Source organism: Siniperca chuatsi, linkage group LG21, assembly GCF_020085105.1.
Source record: "Siniperca chuatsi isolate FFG_IHB_CAS linkage group LG21, ASM2008510v1, whole genome shotgun sequence".
In the NCBI taxonomy this organism is placed as follows: Eukaryota; Metazoa; Chordata; class Actinopteri; order Centrarchiformes; family Sinipercidae; genus Siniperca; species Siniperca chuatsi.
This window is the reverse complement of record NC_058062.1, coordinates 9,871,767-9,895,375: the sequence shown is the minus strand read 5'-3', so window position 1 is coordinate 9,895,375 and position 23,609 is coordinate 9,871,767. Positions and strand designations below refer to the sequence as shown.

General features: G+C 39.2%; 2 protein-coding genes across 2 annotated transcripts; one reads left to right on the top strand and one right to left on the bottom strand.

Moving 5' to 3' along the window:
• Positions 1-1,733: 1,733 nt before the first annotated feature.
• Positions 1,734-13,069, bottom strand: LOC122869103 (myosin heavy chain, fast skeletal muscle-like). Its single transcript, XM_044181737.1, has 41 exons — positions 13,005-13,069; positions 12,497-12,545; positions 12,131-12,353; positions 11,863-12,006; positions 11,522-11,678; positions 11,349-11,376; positions 11,159-11,270; positions 10,979-11,071; positions 10,830-10,893; positions 10,576-10,674; positions 10,392-10,495; positions 10,178-10,316; positions 9,951-10,069; positions 9,693-9,842; positions 9,439-9,609; positions 9,039-9,345; positions 8,760-8,839; positions 8,584-8,671; positions 8,371-8,488; positions 8,111-8,234; positions 7,884-8,020; positions 7,489-7,744; positions 7,065-7,307; positions 6,795-6,971; positions 6,527-6,672; positions 6,347-6,437; positions 5,850-6,239; positions 5,602-5,728; positions 5,403-5,521; positions 5,037-5,233; positions 4,736-4,919; positions 4,474-4,639; positions 4,252-4,376; positions 3,549-3,857; positions 3,252-3,455; positions 3,038-3,163; positions 2,755-2,925; positions 2,497-2,601; positions 2,327-2,422; positions 2,090-2,221; positions 1,734-1,853 (listed from the first exon to the last, which is right to left on the bottom strand). The coding sequence occupies exons 3-41, from the start codon at positions 12,332-12,334 to the stop codon at positions 1,836-1,838; spliced, it is 5,820 nt and encodes a 1,939-aa protein (XP_044037672.1). The 5' UTR covers positions 12,335-12,353; positions 12,497-12,545; positions 13,005-13,069; the 3' UTR covers positions 1,734-1,835.
• Positions 13,070-14,567: 1,498 nt separating this feature from the next.
• Positions 14,568-22,268, top strand: xab2 (XPA binding protein 2). The gene is made up of 19 exons (XM_044181740.1): positions 14,568-14,728; positions 15,125-15,273; positions 15,600-15,723; positions 15,840-16,037; positions 16,459-16,593; positions 16,720-16,884; positions 17,083-17,227; positions 17,318-17,469; positions 17,643-17,762; positions 17,870-18,001; positions 18,223-18,354; positions 18,587-18,700; positions 18,818-18,980; positions 19,098-19,288; positions 20,015-20,137; positions 20,250-20,415; positions 20,641-20,767; positions 20,902-21,014; positions 21,134-22,268. The coding sequence occupies exons 1-19, from the start codon at positions 14,693-14,695 to the stop codon at positions 21,193-21,195; spliced, it is 2,547 nt and encodes an 848-aa protein (XP_044037675.1). The 5' UTR covers positions 14,568-14,692; the 3' UTR covers positions 21,196-22,268.
• Positions 22,269-23,609: the final 1,341 nt, after the last annotated feature.

The window sequence follows — 23,609 nt, the reverse complement described above, 5'->3', positions numbered from 1 at the left end:
TAAGTGTCCTGGCAAATTTTGAGGGCTTATGATCATTATACTTTTTTGAGTCAAACTGGCAAACCACAGAAAACACATGAACATGGAAAAACTTAACCCATTCCAGAAAGTGGGTGAACAGTTTTCTCAAGTTTTTTCTTAACTGATGTTGACTTCTTTTGAGCTGGCTCTTAGGACACATACTGATTTAAGCAGATGGTGTGAGGATTTAAAGTGTCCAAGTGACCTACACAAGTATTTCCCATCACTTTTTATAGCATCTTTGCTCCTGATACTGATTACATCAGGTCTTTGCTTCATAATTGATATTAATGTGTGTGTGTGTGTGTGTGTTTGTGTGTGTGGGGGGGGGGACTGGAGAGATTAAACCTGTTTACCAGGGCAACTATCCCACAGCCTTTGTCTCTTGTTTGATATCACCCCATGGTGCCAGCTGTAAAGAATTAATTGTGAGTTGTTATGTTTGTAATAGGACTCTACATGCTCATCAAATCAAATTTAAATATTATTTGAGTAAAAAGGTGATCATTACTTGGACCCATGAGTGATATGTTGTTCCTTTGACATATAGGGATTTTGGATTCTGCTATGGAAAGAAATCCACTGGACACCTCATTCTGCTCCAAGATTCCAAGTCAAGGTTTCATTTCTTCCAGGAGACATAGTGCAAAGACTTGCATGACTTGGCAACCTATATCTGTTTGTCGCCTGTGACATCCCAAATAGAGCTTTGCATGGATGCTGGGTAGGCCTTAGCCTTTTTAGCCTTCTTCTGTATTTTTCAAATTAGAAAATATTTTTTTCTCAAAATCCTTTATGGTGGTTTTAATAAATCTAGAATTTGACAGAAAGGGAGGAATAAATAATAACATGTTTAGAACCCAAAATATGTGAATAACATAGCCTAACAGCTGTACACAGTATAATGGAGAACAAATGTAATACAAAATCACAATATAATTATCTGCCAACAATTGAATAAAAATGTTGATTGTATAATCTCTGTATGAGTGTCTGAACTCTACCAATATACCCCCAGATATGTCCATGTTATTTTGGCCTATACTGCATAATGAGCGAGAAGGCTTGGGCAAGTTTTGTGTGTCTCAGGGGGTGCACCAATACAAGCATCTGCTTCATCCTTCCACTCCCATTTTCACTTCCACTTGGCTGCCCTTGTTTCACATCTTTTTCTGACACTTTCCCAACCATAAGGAGAGGAGGGATTTCTGGCACAACTTCACCTACTTCCAAGATGCATGGAGAAGAACAGCTTTCAGCATGTTCATGATGAAGGCCACAAACTGAAACATGTTGGTCTGACAAATTAGTTGTTCTGTATACTGCAAGTGTTTTGCGGGAGTTTTGACCTCTTCAGACTTTCTCAAACCAGCTAACAATGGAAGAACTAAGCTTTTAAAAGCAGTACCAATTAATATACTAATAACGATTAATACCTCTGAAGGCACCATATTGGAAATCTAAGGTTTCCACTTGTATGCTCAGTACATCTACAAACACATGTATTTCCATTTTGTGCAGCTTTATACTTTTACTTCACAACATTTCAAAGGGACATGTTGTACTTACAAACTCACAGTGGTACAGTGCTGCTGATACTGTACCACAAGACATCACAGCATGGCTAATTGCCCTACTTAGTTTTGAACTAAATATTTATCTGAGCAACCAAATAAATTAGCCATCAGAAAGGAAATGACAGGATTCAGGGATAGTGATGACAATTATCATCTTTATTGAAATGTCAATGAGCCCCCAAACACTAGTTCATATTTTATGAACTTCTTTGAAAGGCTTCAACTGGATGGTGACTCTTACTCAGCAGACTCAGACTAAAAAAAGAGGGGAAAATCAATTAGCATAGCAAAATTTCAAATTTAGGAATCAAGTTACAGAGCAAGTTATTTTCTCTTTTCATGTAGGAATTCAAACATGAAATGATTTGGGTACTATGTAAGATGTGATATTGATTTACACTATCAACAGTGTAAGTGTACAGCATCAAATCATTTCATGACTTCTAATGTCAACACAATTGATGATGGGATCATGCAAACAACTAATGTACCTTTCCAGCATCACGGCTCTTGACCCTCAGCTTGTTAACCTGGGACTCAGCGATGTCAGCGCGCTCCTGAGCTTCTTCCATCTCATGCTGGACCTTCCTGAGCCTGGACATGTGAGTGTTGGCCTGCTCCTCCTGTGAAGGGATTGTGATTATATAGATTTAGTAACAAGACAGTTAATAGTGATGTTATTATTTAATTAACTGTAAATGATGTGTAAAATGATGTATTTGATTTACAGCATCCTCAGCCTGTCTCTTGTAAGCCTTGACTTTGAGCTGCAGCTTGTCCACCAGATCCTGAAGTCTGACCACATTCTTCTTGTCCTCCTCAGTCTACAAAGATAAAGGATTGTAAGTGAAAGAAAATAGAGACTTCAAAGTACTATGTTTTTTGTGAAATGAATTACCTGGTAGGTCAGCTCCTTCACTCTCCTCTCATATTTGCGGACTCCTTTAACAGCATCAGCTCCACGTCTCTGCTCAGCCTCAACTTCAGCTTCTAGCTCACGCACCTGAGATGTGATGATAGATAATTCATCAAAATTTTATAAAAGAATTTCAGTACAGCGATGAAAAGCAGAGAAATACAGTTGAATTTATTTGACTCATTGAATGTCTAATGTACATTCTGAAAAATAAGCATTTATACTACATGCAGTGCGTACCCTGGACTCCAGTTTCTGGAGCTGCTTCTTGCCACCCTTCATGGCGAGGTTCTCAGCTTCATCCAGACGGTGCTGCAGGTCCTTGACTGTGACCTCCAGGTTCTTCTTCATCCTCTCCAGGTGAGAACTGGTGTCCTGCTCCTTCTTAAGCTCCTCAGCCATCATGGCAGCCTGAAATGATAAAATGTTATCTAATTCATTCATAATCTATAATAAACTTAACATTTTCAATGCATGGAAGTAGACCAAAAACATAACAGGTGAGATAGAGATGTAAACTCACATCAGTGATAGCCTTTTTGGCCTTATCCTCAGCATTTCTTGCTTCCTGAACAGAATCTTCCACTTCACCCTGAACCTGGACAAGGTCAGCCTCCAGCTTCTTCTTGGTGTTCAGAAGACTGGTGTTCTAAATATTGGTATTTTAAAGAATGATATTTAATAAACCATTCTGATATATCTTATTTGGAGGACATATTCTCTTGTATATAACAAACCTGAGAGTGAAGCAGTCCAACACGCTCACTAGCATCAACCAACTCCTGCTCAGCCACTTTGCGTCCTCTCTCTGTCTGTTCCAGAGCAACTCTCAGCTCCTCAATCTCAGCCAGCATCAGGCCATTTCTGCGCTCCACCATGGCAACCTGCTCTTTCATGTCTTCCTGTCCTCTGATAGCATCATCAAGGTGCAGTTGGGCATCCTGACAGCAAAAGAAAAAAAAAACAATGAACCATCCATACTCTTTTTACTTGTTTTTTTTTTTTTTTTAACAAAATGGTCATATAAACCTTACCTTGAGCTGTCCCTGGACATTCCTCAGTTGTTTCTGGGCCTCAGCGGCCTGCCTGTTGGCATGGCTCAGCTGAATCTCCATCTCATTCAGGTCTCCCTCCATCTTCTTCTTGACTCTCAGGGCATCATTCCTGCTCCTGACCTCAGCGTCGAGAGCGCTCTGCATGGAGTCCATCACCCTCTGGCTGTTCCTCTTGATTTGCTCCATCTCCTCATCCTTCTCTGCCAGCTTCCTGTCAACCTCACCTTTGATCTGGTTGAGCTCAAGCTGAACACGGAGAATCTTGGACTCCTCATGCTCCAGTGAAGCCTTGGTGTAATTTTAACAATTAAATTATGATGTTAATAAATCAAACACGATTTCCCCTAAACATATTATCACATTTAAAGTGATGTGATAGAAGCTAATAATACTAATTGACCTCTTTTTCCTTCTCATTTAAGTTCTTCTCAGAGATTAAATTATACATATGAGCATTCCAAAGATCACCCAGACGTTAAAATTACAAAATTCGATTTTCAGTAAGAACAATCATGTTGTTTTTGGTGGTATATCAATCTGCCAAACCAAAGTGTGAGGCAAAAGTGCTACATCCAACACCTTTTATCATTGTCATGATACAAGTTTGAATAGCCCAACTCAAGAACTGACTGACTGGTGGATGGCTTTTATGACTCCCTGTCAACTCTTGATGTTGTTGTACCTCTGCTTCCTCCAGTGCTGACTGAATTTCAGTCTTCTCAGTCTCCACAGTCTTTTTGGCTTTCTCCAGCTCATGGATACTCTTTCCAGTCTCACCAAGCTGTTCAGTCAGGTCTGAGATCTCCTCTACAGAAAAAAACAACACAAAACAAAGCAAATTACACATTTTAAGAGCTGGTATATAATTATTATTATTTTCTCTCAAGTATAAAAGTTCACATACGCTGCAGGTTCTTGTTCTCTCTCTTCATGGTCTCCAGCTGATCCAGAGACTCCTCATAAGAGTTCTTAATCTTGAACAATTCAGTGCTGAGAGAACGAGCCTCCTTCTGAGCTCCTTCCAGCTCTGCCTGGCCCTCTTCATACTTCTGTTTCCATTCTGCCAGGACCTAGAATTGTATAGGTTAATTAAATGATTAGTTCATTATATTGATGTGTGTTTCTTGCGATTAAAACTGGTTTTAATTACCAGTTTAACCATTTACCTTATCAAAGTTCCTCTGCTTCTTGTCAAGGTTGGCAGCCAGAGCATTAGCTCTCTCCACATCAATCATGAGGTCCTCCACCTCACCCTGCAGCCTCTGCTTGGTCTTCTCCAAAGAGGCACACTTGGAGTTCACAGCCTCAATGGACTCTTCAGCATCCTGCAGGCGCTGGGCAAGCTTTTTCCTGTAGTGAACAAGCAAGGATATATTTTTGCTTGCATACTTATACAAAGACTACCGACCTACACTACAAAGTATTAAAAATGATTTCATTTATGGAACAGTAGAAAGGGTTATATACTTGGCCTCCTCCAACTCCTCAGTACGCTGGATAGCGTCAGTCTCATATTTGGATCTCCACTGAGCCACCTCACTGTTGGCCTTGGACATTCCTCGCTGCAGCTCAGCCTTGGCCTCCTGCTCCTCCTCAAACTGCTCTCTGAGCAGATCACAGTCATGGCGGGCTGACTGAACAGCATGGGCCAGGGCATTCTTCGCCTGTTGAGAAGGACAAGATACCTTATTTATTGACCTTTATATCATTCACTGTAAATAGGGACCTGAGGTACCATAAAACTTTCTTGATAACTTCCACAAGATGTTTGTTTTATTATTTTATTTATTTATGTTATGATGTATTTTGTGGAGAATATAGTTATTGTAATACCTTCAGTTCCTCCTCAATGTGCCTCTTAAACTCTTCAATCTGCTGAGTGAAGGCCTGCTTGCCCCTGGTCAGCTGGGAAACAAGAGCTTCTTTCTCTTCAAGCTGGCGGGAATACTCACCTGAATGACAATATGTAAATGTGTTCATCAAAATGATCATTACTGGTTTCCATTACTAGTTTTTATTGCAAGTGACTCACCGTTCTCTGTCTGCAGTCTGGCCTTCTGTGCATTAATATCATTCAGCTGGCGAACAGTCTCATCATTTTTGGATTTGAGCTCACTAAACTGGTCCTCAAGAGTTCTACACATTTTTTCCAAGTTGCCCTATAAGCAACAAAACATGATGTATTTGAGTATTATAAAGTTACTAAAATTATTTATTAGTTACAGTTCATATTTCTGAGCATAGCAAAACGCAATCCCTCACTTGTAAACAAACCCTCACCTTTGCTTTGGCAACAGCCTCCATGTTGCTGGAGAGGTCATCAATCTCCATCTTGTACTCGCTCTTCTCCTTCTCCAGCTTCTGCTTGACGCGCTGGAGATTGTCGATCTGCTCTCCTAGTTCTGCAACACTGTCAGCCTGCTTCTTGCGGAGAGTTGATGCAGTAGCTTCATGCTGCAGGGTGGCCTCTTCAAGGTCACGACGCAGCTTCTGGAACTCAGCTTCGCGCTTCTTGTTCATCTCAATCTGAGCAGCTGTTGCTCCACCAGCTTCCTCGAGCCTCTCACTGATCTCCTCAAGCTCCCTAGAGAGGTCAGCCCTCTGCTTCTCTACCTTAGCCCGAGCAGCCCTCTCAGCCTCAATCTCTTCCTCCAGCTCCTCAATACGAGCCTAGATTTGATTAGAGTAATATCAATAAGGCTTATTAACTGGAGCATACTCTAACATGTTGTTTCTGATTCACTGATAATTGATACTATTCATGTCAAACACATTACCTGGAGTTCCTTGATCTTCTTCTGTAGCTGAGCACCAAGAGATTGTTCATCCTCAATCTTGCTGAGGAGCTGACTGGTCTCAAACTCCTTCCTGGAAGAGTAGAACAAAAGTATTTTTTGCTGTTATACTTTTAGATGACTCAGGATAATTATGGTGCATTATGGAATTGAATGCATTACTTCTTGATTTTCTCATCAGATTGCTGCTTGTCATTCTCCAGATCCATTATGGATTCCTGGGCCAGTTTCAGATCTCCCTCAAGCTTCCTCTTGGCTCTCTCAAGGTCCATGCGGAGCTTCTTCTCTTGTTCCAGTGATCCCTCAAGCTTTTAAGATAATGTTGAAATATTAACAGTAAATATTGTTTTGAATTTGTATCATGGAATGTCAACTTTAAAACACAAGCTACTTGGCTTAAAAACACACTATCACAGGATTTTTTTCTTACATCGTCCACTTGCTGTTCCAGCTTTGTCTTGGCCTTGGTCAGAGTGTTGACTTTGTCTTCCTCTGCCTGGAGATCATCAAGTGTTTGCTGGTGGGCCTCTTGGAGGGCTTTCTTCTCCTTGGTTAACTTGGCAATAGATTCATCTTGAGATGCCATCTCCTCTGTCAGGTTTTTCACCTGAAATTATGTGAAAGGTGCATTATTTCCATCACTTTATGTGTATACATATAGTCTATGTTTAAAAGATTGTAGGTTTAAAATCATTTGCACCTTGTTTTCTGTGGCATGTTTCTCCTTCTCCACTTTAGCCAAGGTGAGCTCCAAGTCATCGATATCTTTCTTTAGCTCAGAGCATTCATCCTCCAGCTTCCTCTTCTTAGCAGTCAGCTCAGCATTGATTTCCTCTTCATCCTCCAGTCTCTCAGTTGTCTCTTTGAGTTTGGCCTCGAGCTGGATCTTGCTCTTAATGAGCCCCTCACACCTTTCTTCAGCATCAGAGAGGTTCTCAACTTCCTATAGTACATTTTGAACATACAATAAGTTAGTTTGTTATTTCTTTGTTTGTTTCTATAACTTTGGTAAGAACCAATATGTGTGTATCTTTGTATCTTACCTAGATATCTGAAAATGTGAGCAATAGTGTTCAATTAGTGTGTGTGAGATAGAATCACACTTGCTTTTGTTTCCTACTTACTGAAGCCACTTGGAGTTGCAGGTCATTCTTTTCCTGCAGCAGGGAAACCATCTTCTCCTCCAATTCCTTCTTCTTGGCCAGAGCAGTAGCCAGGTCTGTTTTCATCTTATCATAGTTCTCCTTCATCTGCGACAGCTCCTTCTCAGTCTCAGCACTCTTCAGAAGAGGCTTGATCTTGAAGTACAGTTTCAGCCATGGCCAGTTTTTCACATTCATGAATGAACGGATATTGTACTGGATGGAATAGATAGATTCCCTGGAAAATGAATATAGATAAAGTGTCATTTCTACTGAAATGTGGTTTTGTAGAACTGCTGAGGATAACAATTTAACAAAAATATCTGTAAACTATATAATTGGACAGTACAGTTTAGTGTACTGTATGAGAATCGTACCTCCTCTCCATCATCTTAACAAACTCCTTCCTCATGACATATCCTCTGCAGAGAGCCTGAGTCATGGTCACCAGCGTAGCCAGTTTATCATCTCTCATCTCCTCCAGGGTACCCAGCAGACCAGCTTTGAAGAACACCTATGTTGTCAAGTGAAGGAAATCAGTCATCAGCACACAGTTGATACAACAGGACGACTAAATCTGTTAATATTGTCTATAAGGATGTACCTTTGTGTGCCCAAACTTGTACTGAGTGTGGTCCACATCAATGGAGCCCAGCAGTTTCTCTGAAGCTTTCTTGTTGTCCATGAACTGTCCCTCAGGGATGACACTGGCATTCAATACTTTGTATCTACAAGAGAAAATTATGTTGTCACTTAGATGTATTTCATCTCTTGGTCTGGCATTCTCAATCTCATTCTCAACTCTCACAATACTTCTAGGAAAATCATTTGAATTTGTTATGCTATAAACTGAATTATTGTCACCTCTGCTTGAAGTCACCATAGAGGATTCTGCTGGGGAAGCCCTTTCTGCAGATTCTGATGCCTTCCAGCACACCGTTACACCTCAGCTGGTGGATGACCAAGAAGTTCTCCATGAGACCTGAAAAATGCACATTCATATAGTTTAAAATATTGCTTTGTATCATCATGTAACATGCAGTGTAAATAGTAGGCTGTGGACTGTGGGCTTCTTACCTGGGGTCTTTGATTCATTAGGAATCAGGCAACGGACAAAATGAGGGTGAGTGCTTCTCAAGTTGGTCATCAACTTGCCCAAGTTCTCCTGTGGATCAGCAACACAAGATAATAGGTCATCAGTATTTTAAGACGAGGTTCTTAACTGTTATCCAAAAATATGAAACATTACATACTCTGAAAAGAGCAGACACTGTCTGGAAGGAACCGCCCTTTTTCTTTCCACCACCCTTCTTGCCACCACCACCAGCAGCTTCTGTTTTACAAAATTATTGAATTTCATTAATGGGACTCTAACACTGTAGAAGTGTTTAAGCTTTCTTCCCTGTGGAGAGTGAAATTTTATAATTCAGTTCCTTTGTTTCTGCACAGGTTTATCTCCACATTAAAACTGCATGTTTTAGCTTAGTAACATAAATTAGCGCATTGCCAGTTTGTACTGATTCATTTCTTACCGTCGGCTGCACCATGGGCTATATATAGTAATGCAAGCAGTTTGTTTGAAGACTTCTGGTAGAGCTGAATAACTGAGTCATTCAGGGGGTCCTTGTTCTTTTCCAGCCAGCCATTGATATTGTAGTCCACTGTACCGGCATAGTGAACTAGGGAGAAGTGAGCTTCAGCCTTGCCCTTTCCAGGCTTTGGCTTCTCAAAGCCTTTGGTCTTGCCGAGATGCTGATCATGCAACTTGTTCTTGAAAGTTGTGTCAGAGGCCTTGGGGAACATGCACTCCTCTTCAAGGATGGAGAAGATGCCCATTGGCTGAAAGGAAATTTTGTCAAATTAAAAAGAATCAACAATTTAGCAGGTAGTCAGAAAACAGGATTTCAGTTCTACCTGACAGATTTGTCTTACCTTCTCGATAAGCTCAATGCAGGCGGCCAAGTCCATACCGAAGTCAATGAACTCCCACTCAATGCCTTCTTTCTTGTACTCCTCTTGCTCCAGAACAAACATGTGGTGGTTGAAGAACTGTTGCAGTTTCTCATTGGTGAAGTTGATGCAGAGTTGCTCCAAGCTGTTGAACTACAGTATACAGATAGATAATCAGTTCATTGGGCATGCAGTGTTTATATATATTACTACTGATGTGTTTTTATTTAACTTACATCGAAAATCTCAAATCCAGCGATATCCAACACTCCAATGTAGAACTGTCTTGGTTGCTTTGTATCCAGCATCTCATTGATACGGATGACCATCCACAAGAACATTTTCTCATAGATGGACTTGCACAGAGCACTGACAGCATTGCTGACCTAGAAACAAGGATATTATTATTGTTCTCAGAATAACCTTTTCATACCAAAATGCAAACATGTCCCAAATCTGAAAGTTTTTCAAACTTCACATTTTCTTTTTATTACCTGTGGCACGGTCTGACCTTTGGTCACCATCTCATTTCCGACCTTGACTCTGGGGTAGCACAAATATTTCAGCATATCAGCTGAGTTCAGGCCCAGGAGGTAAGAGATTTTATCAGCCACTGATGGAAAGAAAGACAATGAGTACTAAGTACACATTGGCTTGAGTAGTAGGCTATTTTACACACCAGACTACTTGCATGATGAGAACGCATTATTTTAGCAATTACCCTCAGTGCCATCAGGTTCAGCCTGCTCCTCACGCTGCTTCTGCTTGAATTTCATGTTGCCATGATGCATCACAGCTCCAGTCAGCTTGTAGATGCCCATTTTCTCCTCAGCAGTGAAGCCCAAGATGTCAATTGCAGTCTGCAATGTAAAAGAAGCAAAGTTATTGGTATGTGAAACATTTCCCCAGTCTATTTAACTACATTGTTGTCGTACATCTGTTGCAATGAACTCCTCCACATCATTGATGCTTTTGACAGTGATTTCACCCTGACTGATCATTGGGTAGTCATAGGGGTTGGTGGTGATCAGAAGAGCCTCTGGAGGAGCACAATAGAAATACATAGTGTTATTTCTGGTATTGTTTACATTTCAATTTCAAATTTGTTTAGTAACATACCCAAGAGCTCAGGCTTGTGGCCAGTCATCAGCTGATAGAAGATATGGTAGCTCCTCTCAGCAGACAACTGGAAGGTGACACGGGACTTCTCCAGCAAATCTAAGATGAACAAATCAAGGGCCCAATACAATATGTTGCATGCATAATATTGTACAGTTCCAACAAATGTCTTTTAAACATTTTCCAAAACTAGCATCATACCCAAGTGTAAATTCAAACAAAGGTGACTGAGTAAAATGTAGAAAATTACTTACATGTTTCAATATCAGCTGATGCCAGTTTGCCAGTGGTTCCAAAGTGAATTCTGATGAATTTACCCTACACATAACAGATTTAAGTTAGCAGGATTCTTCAAATGCAGCTCAAATAGGTTATGTTTATTTTTTGCCCTTTGAACGCTTACAAAACGAGAGGAGTTGTCATTCCTCACAGTCTTGGCATTTCCATAAGCCTCTAGCAGAGGGTTGGCTGCAATGATTTGATCTTCCAGCGAACCCTACAAAAAATATTAAAATAGACTGTAAAGAATCCATAAACAGACAATTCTCTGACCATGTTTTTCATTAAAGGAAGCCATTTTTACCTGTATTTTGCCAGCTGCTGGCTCAGCCTTCTTAGCTCCAGCCACTGCAATTGTTGCAAAGTACTGGATGACACGCTTGGTGTTGACAGTCTTTCCTGCACCGGATTCTCCACTGGGGGAAGAGAGAGATATCTTGAATCATATATATCAATATCCTATAATGTTATTCAGTTATTTGTATATTACTCACGTAATAAGGATAGACTGGTTCTCACGATCTGAAATGAATAAATACTTTAATGTCTCATAAAATGCCAAATATGGTCGAAATACAGTCACGTCATGTTATATCTGCTGTGTCTTGTTTTGAGTGTCATATAAAGATAAATTCATGTGTCCTCTTCTCAAAATAAAATCTCTTACCAGTGAGCATGAACTGATAGGCATTATCAGAGATGGAGAAGATGTGGGGTGGAGCCTCAACTCTCTTCTTGCCTCTATATGCCCCAACAACCTGAGCATCGTACACAGGAAGCCACTTGTAGGGGTTCACGACGACACAGAACAGGCCAGAGTAGGTCTGGAAAGAGAAGAAAGTTTTCTCTAAACTTAATTGCTTCTACATTTGACATATATATAATTTTAATCTGAACTTCAATTAGAGTACTGGCTATAGAGAAAGGAAACCACCACTATTAAAAAGTTTGTTTATTTTTTTTTATCTGTATGTTCATGCTGATCTAAGTGTTAAGTTAAACACTCACATAGATCATCCATGATGCAAAACGCTCTTTGAGGTTATACAGCACACAAGGTTCATTGAGGTGGGTCATCATGGCCATGTCCTCAATCTTGTCATACTTTGGAGGATTCATGGGATGAATATCATCCTCTTTCACAGTGATCGTCTGAATAGGAAATGCGGTAAAAAAATGTTCAGTTTTAATATGACAGACTTCAAATAATCTTTTATGGGATGTCATCCTATTTCACTGTTCACAAGAATTGCAAATAAAGCATTCATCCACCTACCTGTCCTGTAAGTGTCTCAACCGTGGCTTTGCCACCCTCTTTTTTGATGAGTTTACCCTTGAGATACATTTCATCAGGATGAGCCACAAAATAGGCTGTTTTAGCATCAAATGGAGCAGTCTGAGCCTCAATCCTCTCCCTCTCTGGCTTGCGGAGGTATATGGACGCAGGCCCATACTGCTGCATCTCTGCGTCTGTGCTCATGGCGGCACTTTATTCGGGACTGAAAAGATGAGATGAGTTTGAATTACTTTGAATATTTTTCATCTTGATATAGTTTAAGTAATGATTTTGGTAGTGTTTGTATCTGAATATTATGTAGTAATATTAGAGATTAGGAGTAGTGCTATTGCAGACATGTCTTACCTTAGTTTATCCCAACTGAGTCGCACAGATCTGTTGTTATCTAAGGATGCTATTTAAGAAAGATTCATGATGATCATTGAAGAGGACTCACAATTTAAACATTTTCCACTGTCAAGTGCTCACAACAGTAAACAGCAGTCACACTATATGACTTGTAATGTTTTTTAACAAACTTTCATGGCTCCATAAGCTTTTACAATTACCTGTTACATAAGTAACTACACCACTGTGAAAACCATTTTCATAGCCTGTCCAGTGATTCCAAAGTATTTTGATACTTCAAAGAATATCAAATAACAGATTCACTGTAAAGCTTTTCTAAATTAACTATTAAAAGTAGTTGCAAAATGTATTTTGCTCCTTGCTTTACAATAGAAAGTAACATATTTAATATTATCGATTCAAGAAAGTTTGACATGAAAAACATGATGACAAAAAATCACATGGCATTAATGTAATTTTAAGTAAATGCAAATTAGGTGAGCATAAAAACACACAAAGCACTAACCTGTGTGGGGTGCCTGTCAGTTCTCAGAGGAGTCTGAAGCTGCTGCTTTTATAGAGTTCATAACTGCCCAGTCAGCAGCAGTCCACCACTCGATTTGGTCAAGCATCCCTGTCATCTTAAGACCCATCTGGTGACATTGCAGGTTTAGTAAGCAAATGTTTTTGTGTCTATTGCTTTACTGTCAAAATAGTGATCAAAATAGCGAACAAAAAAAAACTGAATAACTGAAGATCTTAAATTAATCCATCAAGCTAGGATCAGAATTTTAGTAAGTTTTAGTTAAACTAAAAATGAAACAGAAGCAAATAAGCTAGTAGAACTGCTTCAAATTGTGCTATTGCATGAGGCATTGTACATTCTGTATATCGTACATTCTGTATGATACACAATGAGATCAAACTATAACTAATTTGACAAATACATATTTAAATCATCTAATAAGGGAGTTGTGCCATGACATCCTTTTTTGAACCCATAAACTCTTTGCCCTTAAGATACACTCAAATGTCATTGGTGTTGAGTGTCAGAACTTGTCAACATTTCAAATCTTTGAAATACAGTAAAATTGAATATCATGGCCATTTTGTTTTTTGTTGTTTAAGAAAAAACACTTAGCATTGTAACTTAAAATCCCTCACATGGCATATATTAATTCTGAAGAATATGCCACATAATATTAGTAATATCATGCAACATATTTTGTGGAGTATTGGACTTTATTTCTGCTCATTAAACATAAGTATGATGGTAATGTCCAAAGTATGTCCCAAAATAGATGCTGTGCAATACATACGCAGGTTTTTGAACCACTAATTTGTTCCAATAAACAATTTACTCTAATTTAGATTCTGACTTACTTGAGAAGGATTTCATTATTTTATAATGAGAGGTTGTCTCTACTTACCCTTGCAGTTAAACATGTTCATAGCCAGGAATGGAACTTAATTTTGGAGAAGCACCCAAGAGGCGCTGGTATATAGTTGCAGGACATTGGCACATCTCATATTCCTCAAATGAAATTGAATGTAAGGCCCTTTTCATAAAGTTCAAGTGGTATTACACCTTGCCTTAAAAGGACAAGAAGAACATTTGCCAACCAGGCTGAGATAAGACCTATAATAAGTCCCACTCAGATATCAAAGATCTTTATCCTTGTACTACATTTGATTCTAAGGCTGTTATGGAAACTTGGTGTCCTTGAAAAACTATGTGACTCTGGTTTTGTTAACATATTGTTAACATAAAACAACATTGTCAACATATAAATTAATGAATGTGCACATGTGTGCATTACTGTATGTTTCAGATTTTAATATGATGTCAGCAGGCAGGTATGCTCAGCCTATGTATAAAGGTTAATTTTGCCAGTGGTAAGGTGACACAATATGATTTAAAAGAGAGAGTTTGCAATGCCAGATTATGCACAAATAAGACAAATGATACAGGATCCATATTTTGTGCGCGCAACATAAAACTCTTCTTTCAATGCTTACTGACTGAGTACCACGTTCGAACTACAAACATTCTGAGGCATGTAGTTTTTGTCGAGTGTTACGTCTTAGCGTACTCTGTGACGAAGCCGGAAGGAAGTATCACTGAAGACTACATGCTTTAAAAAGTCTGCAGGCTAGTGTTAGCTACAGTTAGCATTATTTTTTATTTCGAACGGCCTTTCTCTCCTGGAAGAAATGCCTTCGTTAAACGGACAAACTGATGTTATGTTTGTAAGTTACACCAAACAGTATATTGCTATCTTTTAGCGTTTGTTGACAACGAGTGTTAGCTAGCTAACTTTTACTGGAGAGTTAGCTTGGCTGTGTGTGTGTGTGTGTGTAACAGTGTTGAAGTTAGCTTGTTATGGTTCGTAAGCTAGGGATCAGAGATATTTGTTGTCAGACATGCTTGGCTCCTAAATTGTGGTTAAAGTATTTAAATTCTGAACTCATAATAGTTATTGTTAATTTACTCACGTTTAATTTACAATATACGGATGATAAATTGTTAACGTTATAGTAACGTGACACTGTCGCGCTAATGTTAGCTTTAGCAAACGTATCTCTTTCAAAAGTAATTGCGGTTGAACTTTAAGTATTATGTGCTGTGATTCTTGGCTCTGTTAGGATGACGATGATCTGCCTTATGAAGAGGAGATTATCCGGAACCCATACTCAGTCAAGTGCTGGATGCGTTACATCGAATTCAAACAGAATGGGCCGAAATCCACCCTCAACATGATATATGAGCGGGCTCTGAAAGAGCTGCCGGGCAGGTAACTAACATTACAGGGGGACGTTATAAAGAAAGCATCGACATTGTACTTAAAAGCAGGTGGTTACGGATACCTGCAAATCCACAGATTATTGCAACCCCATCAGTACATGCAAGAATATTTTGGCCTTGCGATTGAGATGGGAAACTTATCAAGCATCGTCACTGGTTAAAATGTGACAAGCACTGTTGTGCGTTGTTAGAAGAATTGGATAAGTATCTTGACTTTCATTTAGGTGATGGTGTTCAAGATGGTCATATATGGCTTAAGATTTTGTACAACTACTATTTGCTTATGGTTTAATCCTTTTATTTATTTTTTTACAGCTATAAGCTGTGGTACAATTATCTTAGAGAGAGACGGAAACAAGTCAAAGGGAAATGTATCACTGAACCAGGCTATGAAGAAGTCAATAATTGCCATGAAAGGGCACTGGTGTTCATGCATAAGGTAATACTTCCTATAGAACTCCATACTGAACCACTTGATGGTACAAAACAATATTATATTGTGGTCTGTGGAAGTTGTGCTTCTACTAACTAACCATCTGTCTTTCCTTAAACTAGATGCCTAGAATATGGCTTGATTACTGCCAGTTCCTTGTGTCTCAATGCAAGATCACAAGAAGTCGGCAAACATTTGACCGGGCACTTAGAGCTCTTCCTGTTACTCAGCACCCACGCATCTGGCCTCTATATCTCCGCTTTGTCCGTAACCTGCCCCTGCCAGAGACAGCCATCCGGGTGTACCGCAGGTACCTTAAGGTGAGAGCATAGTACACAAATGATGTCACTTAAGGTTTCTGATTGCACTGATTGTATTTCCACACTTTCAGTGGCACTGGACATCATACTGCATCACAATGGATGTGATGCAGTATGATGTCACAATGTGGTATGATACACTTTACAATTTCTGTAAATGTCTGAAGATCCTCAGTCAGCCTACTGAATTTGCTGTTTTAGTCTTGAGGATATTTCACCAATCACCCAAAAGGCTTTATCACCATACTGTATAGAGCTCTAATGTGTATTAGGCAACACATTTACTAAAAATCTTATTCATACAAGAGAATAGATTAGTATTTATAGATGAAATTACTATTGTAAAGGAAAGCTTTCATTTTTTTTTCTTCATGAATGAAAATGTCCTCAAAATGTGCTGTCTGCTCTTTGTACCGCGTAGCTTTCTCCAGAGAATGCAGAGGAATACATAGACTACTTACGGTCTGTTGGCCGCTTGGATGAAGCAGCTGTGCGACTAGCAGCTGTTGTCAACGACGAAAGCTTTGTGTCTAAAGAGGGCAAGTCTAACTATCAAGTAAGATTTTATTCTCATCCCAAGCACCACCCAATGGCCTTTTTATTTGTTTGTTTGTTTTTTTTGTTTTTTTTAGCTGACCAGGAAAATTGATAAATCTTGTTTCTACATTTATTTCTTGGACAGCTGTGGCATGAGCTATGCGACCTGATCTCCCAGAACCCTGATAAGGTCACCTCTCTGAATGTAGGAGCCATCATCCGAGGAGGCCTCACTCGCTTCACTGACCAACTTGGAAAACTCTGGTGCTCTTTAGCTGACTATTATATCAGGAGTGGTCACTTTGAGAAGGTGTGTTTCTTCTGAATTGTTCCATTTTTGTCCATAACAAAGTGCTTACCAATATATTGACATTTATTGTCGTTTATTCAAAATGCTCCTTTGTTTTACATTAAGCTAGTTAGTTCGGCTCAGTTGCATTAACATTAATTTACTGTGTGCTGGTTTGACTGACTAACAATGACTATTAATGTTTTGTTACTTTCTCAGGCCCGTGATGTGTATGAGGAGGCCATCCTTACGGTGGTAACAGTAAGGGATTTCACACAAGTGTTTGATAGTTATGCCCAGTTTGAAGAGAGCATGATTGCAGCGAAGATGGAGACCACTGCTGAGATGGGGCAGGATGAAGATGGTGTGTGTGTGGATTCATTAATATTGGCAACTGTCCTTGCTTTCACTTCTCTTGTCATGCATGCCTTACTCTTTGTCCCTGTCCTCCCAGATGACATAGACATGGAGCTTAGACTGGCCCGCTTTGAGCAGCTGATAGCCCGGCGGCCCCTCTTGTTGAACAGTGTACTACTACGGCAGAACCCTCATAATGTCCATGAGTGGCACAAACGGGTAAAACTGTATGAGGGCAATCCACGGCAGGTGAGTTTTAGGCCATTTTCTACATGTATTTTTGATTTTTTTTTTTTTTTTTTGACAGGGACAGTGCACACTCAATTCATAGTAGTATAAAATGTAACAAACACCACATAGTCTTAACACTGCCTTTATATTGTACATTACTACTGGATCCATGCTCACCATGTCTTCTGCAGATCATCAACACATACACTGAGGCTGTTCAGACTGTGGATCCAATGAAGGCCACAGGGAAGCCTCACTCTCTCTGGGTTTCCTTTGCTAAGTTCTATGAGGAAAATGAGCAGCTGGATGATGTAAGTCACTGGAGTCTTTCCAAAAGGATTCTGGAAACCCTGTGCAATTCAGATCAGATGCTTTTTCTTATTCTTGATATGTCTTACATTGACTGACTGTCACTCAGGCCAGGACGATTTTTGAGAAAGCCACCAAGGTGAACTACAAGCAGGTGGATGACCTTGCTGCAGTGTGGTGTGAATATGGAGAGATGGAGCTACGCCATGAGAACTATGAACAGGCACTGCGCATACTGAGGGTGAGACACTTTGTCATCTGCAGTCATTGGTTCAGGTTCAGTCAGTAAAATATTAGCACCATTTACACTTGATATTTAGTAACATCTAGTGGTACGACTGAGAAACTACAACAACTTTGGCAAATTTTGTCTTCCTCCAAATACATAAAAACATACTGTGTGTGTGTGTGTGTGTGTGTGTGTGTATGCGTGATATGTTTTCTTTAATGATTTGAATATAGAAAGCTACAGCCATCCCATCCAAGAAAGCTGAGTACTTTGATGCATCTGAGCCAGTCCAAAACAGAGTCTACAAGTCCTTGAAGGTCTGGTCTATGCTGGCAGACTTAGAGGAGAGTCTTGGCACTTTCCAGGTATGTTCACTACATGTCTGTGTTTACAGGTGTTATTAGTACATATGAGCCAATGATATGCAGTAGGATATGCAGGATACATCACATGGCAGGTAAACTCTCAGATATTTAGTATTGGTCTTAGAATCCTGATCCACTTTGTGCTTTTGTGTGTCTTTGAAACTGTCATTCATCTCTGTGAGTTGTATATGTTTAGTCTAATTCTTCTCCAATTTTTCTTTTCTCTCCTCAGTCTACAAAAGCAGTGTATGACCGCATTATTGACCTCCGCATCGCCACGCCACAGATCATCATCAATTATGCCATGTTCCTTGAAGAGCACAACTACTTTGAGGAAAGCTTCAAAGTAATAACATGCCACTAATTAACTAAACTAACATTTAATGTAAATATGTATTCTTGCCTTGGTCAACATACCACCCATTTAAACAATTCTTCAATGTCTTTGTCAATACCTTTTTAGGCATATGAGCGTGGTATCGCTCTCTTCAGGTGGCCAAATGTTTATGACATCTGGAACACTTACCTCACCAAGTTCATTGATCGTTATGGGGGCAAGAAGCTGGAGAGAGCTAGAGATTTATTTGAACAAGCCCTGGATGGCTGCCCTGCCAAGTTTGCCAAGAGTAAGTAGCTTTGTTAGAATTACATTGCCAATTTCTATATATATTTCAAGTTGTTTCTACGTTTTTGCTTTATGAAATGTACTGAAGCCGAATGTACCACTGTGCTTTGCTTTCCAGCCATTTACCTCTTGTATGCCAAATTGGAGGAGGGATATGGATTGGCACGACACGCCATGGCTGTCTATGAAAGAGCAACGCAGGCAGTAGACACTGAGGAGAGACATCACATGTTTAATATCTACATCAAGAGAGCAGCTGAAATTTATGGAGTCACATATACCAGAGCAATTTACCAGAAAGCTATTGAGGTACATGGTAAAAGCATTGATGGATATATCTACATATCATATTGAAACTTCTTTTTTCTGTTCTTTCTGTGAATTCATTTGATTTTCAGGTGGTTCTTGTAGATGCAATACTGAAGATGATAATCATCAGTGGTAGGATTTTTAGTAGCTTTTAATGATGAATACCCATAGCGTCTTTAATCATGTATTTTGTCTGAAGAATTTCAAACCATTGCTTTGATCACTTAGTACAACTCATACTGTTAATTGGCAAAAGAGAAGTAAGAAATTGGCATATAAACCATTGTCTGGATTCTGTAATAGTAGTGCAGTGACATGCTGTACACCAAAGAATAGGGGAGAGTGTGTACACTTGATATGTATACATCATTCAGACATGTACTGTAGAAAAAGAAATTCTTCGTATCTTATAGTTTCAAATTATCTGTGAATTATTACACAAATCCTTCTACTAATTCTGACCCATCAAAATAACAAGGTTTGCTGTGAAGCGGTTCTGTAAAGCCATTCAGTGTTTATTCATTTGCAGGATTTTCCCCCGCTGGCTCAAAGTAAGCCTAGACCAATTTGATTTGTTCATATGTCTGGAAATCCTTTGGAAAGGCTTAGCATGCACTAGTTTAAGCTTTTTCTGCAATACTTTAAATAACACATACATTATGTTTGTTTGTTCTATTCATTATTAAAATAACTAACATCTGGATTGTACCTTTTGTATTTATACAGGTCCTTCCTGATGAGCATGCAAGGGACATGTGTCTGCGATTTGCTGACATGGAGAGTAAACTGGGTGAGATTGATCGGGCCAGAGCAATCTACTCCTACTGCTCCCAGATCTGTGACCCCAGGGTGAGATAAACCACCTCCTGCCATTACCTGTTTCTGAATAAAATGTCACATTTCCATCAGTGATGTGCATATCAGAATTCTTCTTGATATATTTATGAACTTGATCTTTCAGGTGACTGCTAATTTCTGGCAGACCTGGAAAGAATTTGAGATCCGCCATGGAAATGAGGACACTATTAGAGAAATGCTGAGGATCAAACGCAGTGTCCAGGCCACATACAACACCCAGGTCAACTTTATGTCCTCTCAGATGCTTAAGGCCACAACAAGCTCCACAGGTGAGAGAGCTTGCACTAACTTGTTTGCTGCTGACAACCCATCCTGGGCTAGTACCATGAACTGTATGGATTGTATGGGACATTGGGGAGATGTTTGAAATTATATTGATATGGTAGCCACACATGCTACACATTTACCCCAGAACTGCACAAGAATTAATGTACTAATATATTTTTACTAATGTTTCTGTGTTTGTCCAACCATTTGTTTCGTCTTGTGTCCAGTGTCAGATCTTGCTCCTGGCCAAATGGTAATTGATGACATGAAGATGCTGGAGCAGAAAGCACAGCAGCTTGCTGCAGAGGCCGAGCAAGACAAACCCAAGCCCAAAGAGAAGATTCTCTTTGTCAGGTTTGTCTTTTGTATTTTTTTTTTTCTCCAGTGAAAAGTATCTGTGAAAAGTTATGCCTTTTTATAAATTTGAACTACATGCTCCAAAGGAAATGGAGACACATAAGCTTTATTCTCTGCATCTGACTATGCAGGAGTGACACCTCTCGCAGTGAGTTGGCTGAGCTTTCCAAACAAGCCAATCCTGATGAGATCGATATTGATGATGATGACGAGGATGAAGATGATGAAAACCAGGGACCAGATGGTGAGCGACACAACAGGCCCAGCCTCAGTAGTAAAACGGAAACATTTTGTTGTTTGTTTAAACATGTATTATTCATGAACATGCATGTGCTAATTGTCCTCTTATTTTGGCCTTTCCAGAGGTGCAACTTGAACAGAAGAGTGTCCCCACAGCTGTCTTTGGTGGACTTAAAGATGACTGAAAGAGCCCTCCCTCACTGAATATTGCAAAATGCAGTCTTCTGATTTTTCTTGTAGAGAGAAAGCCTCCATTTTTAAATTTGTGTAAATGCTCAGTTGTATCCACTTTATTTTAATAGAATAAGACATGAGTGAAAAACAAAATGGCAGCATTTGTGCCTTCTATGTGTTTTCCTGGTGGATGTTTGTAGTACAGTATACAAAGATATGAGCTATATTAGTATTGGCCATATGGTGTCAGTCGTTCTCAAGTATGAAGCTCAAGATAATTGTACAATTGAGCAATTTTCTGTTATGAAATACTAATATGTGGTTACATGATAACTGTAACTGAAGTCTGATGTAGTTTGACTTTGTTTCTGAACAACATTTTGTAAAACAGTTAATAGTGAAAACACTTTTGTACACCTACTAAATGCAGAGATCTTTCTCTGACAGGACGCTCTGCCCTAGAAAACACGGGGGAGGAGCATAGTTTCTTAAACGGGGCATTTATTTGAAAGTGGAGCTGAGCATTCAAGTCTCACATTGTTGGCTTCAGGATGACTAGTAGATGGGTGTCTTGCAACCCAATGTTTCTGATCAGATTACATACTTGTATACATGTCTCCGTTCAAATATTAAAATCGTGTTGTAGTTGTACATGTAGTATTGTAAGTACACTCAAGGAACAGTTTGTATGACTGATTGGGGCTGTAAAAATTTTGAAAACAACTTGTAATTCAATAGCCCTGCAGGAAATGCTAATTTGGAAGAGTTCCCAATGCCCATTTTTTGTTATAGTTGCAGGTGTTCACTTGGCTTACTCATCATATTTGAGGCTATAGGAAGTAATGCTGTAGATTTGTATTTCAGTCAGCGTTGTCAAGAGGCTACTTGTGACCCAATGCAGTCTGACAGTTTTGGTATACAAAATGATTTTTGGATGTTTTGCTATTGTCACACTGCATAGGTTTTCAGTGTTTGTGAGTTATGCACCAGCAATTCTGGCTGTGACAAGCTGGTCTCTTATCTCAGAAACATTTGTTACATTGTCTTGAAAACGCAGTTGTAATAAAAATGGATTTATACCTGTTGCAGTGACTTTTATCTGGCAGTGGAAACGCTGCCCCAGAAAACTGGGTAGGAATTTGTTTTGTTTTTAAAAGGAACATTTCGTTCAAACAGGAGCTAAGCATTCAAGGCTCATATTGTTGATGTAACATTTGCGGATGTGTTGCAAAGCTTCTATTTAGACATCACTAAACATATTAAAATTGTGCTCCAATAATGTATGTGCAAACCATGTATCCTGGGGGAATTACTTTTAAGATTAAATCTGATGTAGCTCTATTTCAGTATTTAATGGAAAAGGCCTCATGCTTTTAATTATTGCCACCCCATCATAAGAGTTACACTGAGGACTGGAAAAAGTACTGACTAGGAAGAAAGTGTTTCTTTCATAATTAGATTTAAATAGCTGAGAGGTAATCTTCTTACGAAGTTACTGCAGTGGGGCACTTGAAGTGCTCTTGGAACTTCGAGCAAAATCATGTGATGCGACACTCTTTAGATTTCTGTTTTCCAATGTGGCTAATGCTCCTGGAAACAAGACTTCAAAAACAATTGGAAAGAAATTGTCTCGAGTCACAATAATTAGAAGCAAACAACTAAACTATTTTCCAAACTTAATTTCCCTTTTTTCTTTCTGCATAGATTTACATAGAATACTAGTATGTTCCTCTCATTGCAGCCTTTTTGTATATAATGCAGGCTGCTTTTAAAGGGACAGTTCACCCCAAAATCAAAAATACATTATTTTCCTCTTACCTGTAGTGCTATTTATCCATCTAGATTACTTTGGTGTGAGTCGCCAAGTTTTGGAGATGTCTGCATTTTTTCATTGTAATGGGACAATATGGCACTCGACTTGTGGTCCTCAAAGCGCCAAAAAAATACATTTGAAAAATAGCAATGTCTCTTTCCAGAAATAATAATCCAGTTACTCAAGATAATCCACAGATTTGTTGTGAGCAGTTTCATGTAGGAACTATTTTCTTTCTACCAATAGTTCCTACATGAAACTGCTCACAACAACGTCTGCAGAAAATGCAGACCTCTCTACGGCTGATATCTCCAAAACCCTGCAACTCACACCTAAACAATCCAGATGGATAAATAGTACTACAGGTAAGAGGAAAAATACGTATTTTTGATTTCGGGGTGAACTGTCCCTTTACGGTGCAATAAGGTATGTAAACAATGAACATATCTGCAGGTTTTTGACATTGCTGCTGATCTATACTAGACAGTAACTCAATTATTTGATCAGACTCTGATATCAATATTTCTTATCTAATTAAATACTTTCTTAATAATGTGACCATCAAATGCCTTACTTTTTTGGGCACATTGATGGGCTTTGGGGTAGAACAAA

Excerpts from the sequence above, each read along its gene's own strand:
- LOC122869103 (XM_044181737.1), bottom strand. The coding sequence starts at position 12,334 with ATGAGCACAGACGCAGAGATGCAGCAGTATGGGCCTGCGTCCATATAC. Across the intron at positions 9,843-9,950 it reads AAGGTCAGACCGTGCCACAG|GTCAGCAATGCTGTCAGTGC; the intron begins GTAATAAAAAGA and ends CCTTGTTTCTAG. Across the intron at positions 2,423-2,496 it reads TGAAGGAGCTGACCTACCAG|ACTGAGGAGGACAAGAAGAA; the intron begins GTAATTCATTTC and ends TTATCTTTGTAG.
- xab2 (XM_044181740.1), top strand. The coding sequence starts at position 14,693 with ATGCCTTCGTTAAACGGACAAACTGATGTTATGTTT. Across the intron at positions 15,724-15,839 it reads CACTGGTGTTCATGCATAAG|ATGCCTAGAATATGGCTTGA; the intron begins GTAATACTTCCT and ends TCCTTAAACTAG. Across the intron at positions 20,138-20,249 it reads CCCAGATCTGTGACCCCAGG|GTGACTGCTAATTTCTGGCA; the intron begins GTGAGATAAACC and ends TTGATCTTTCAG.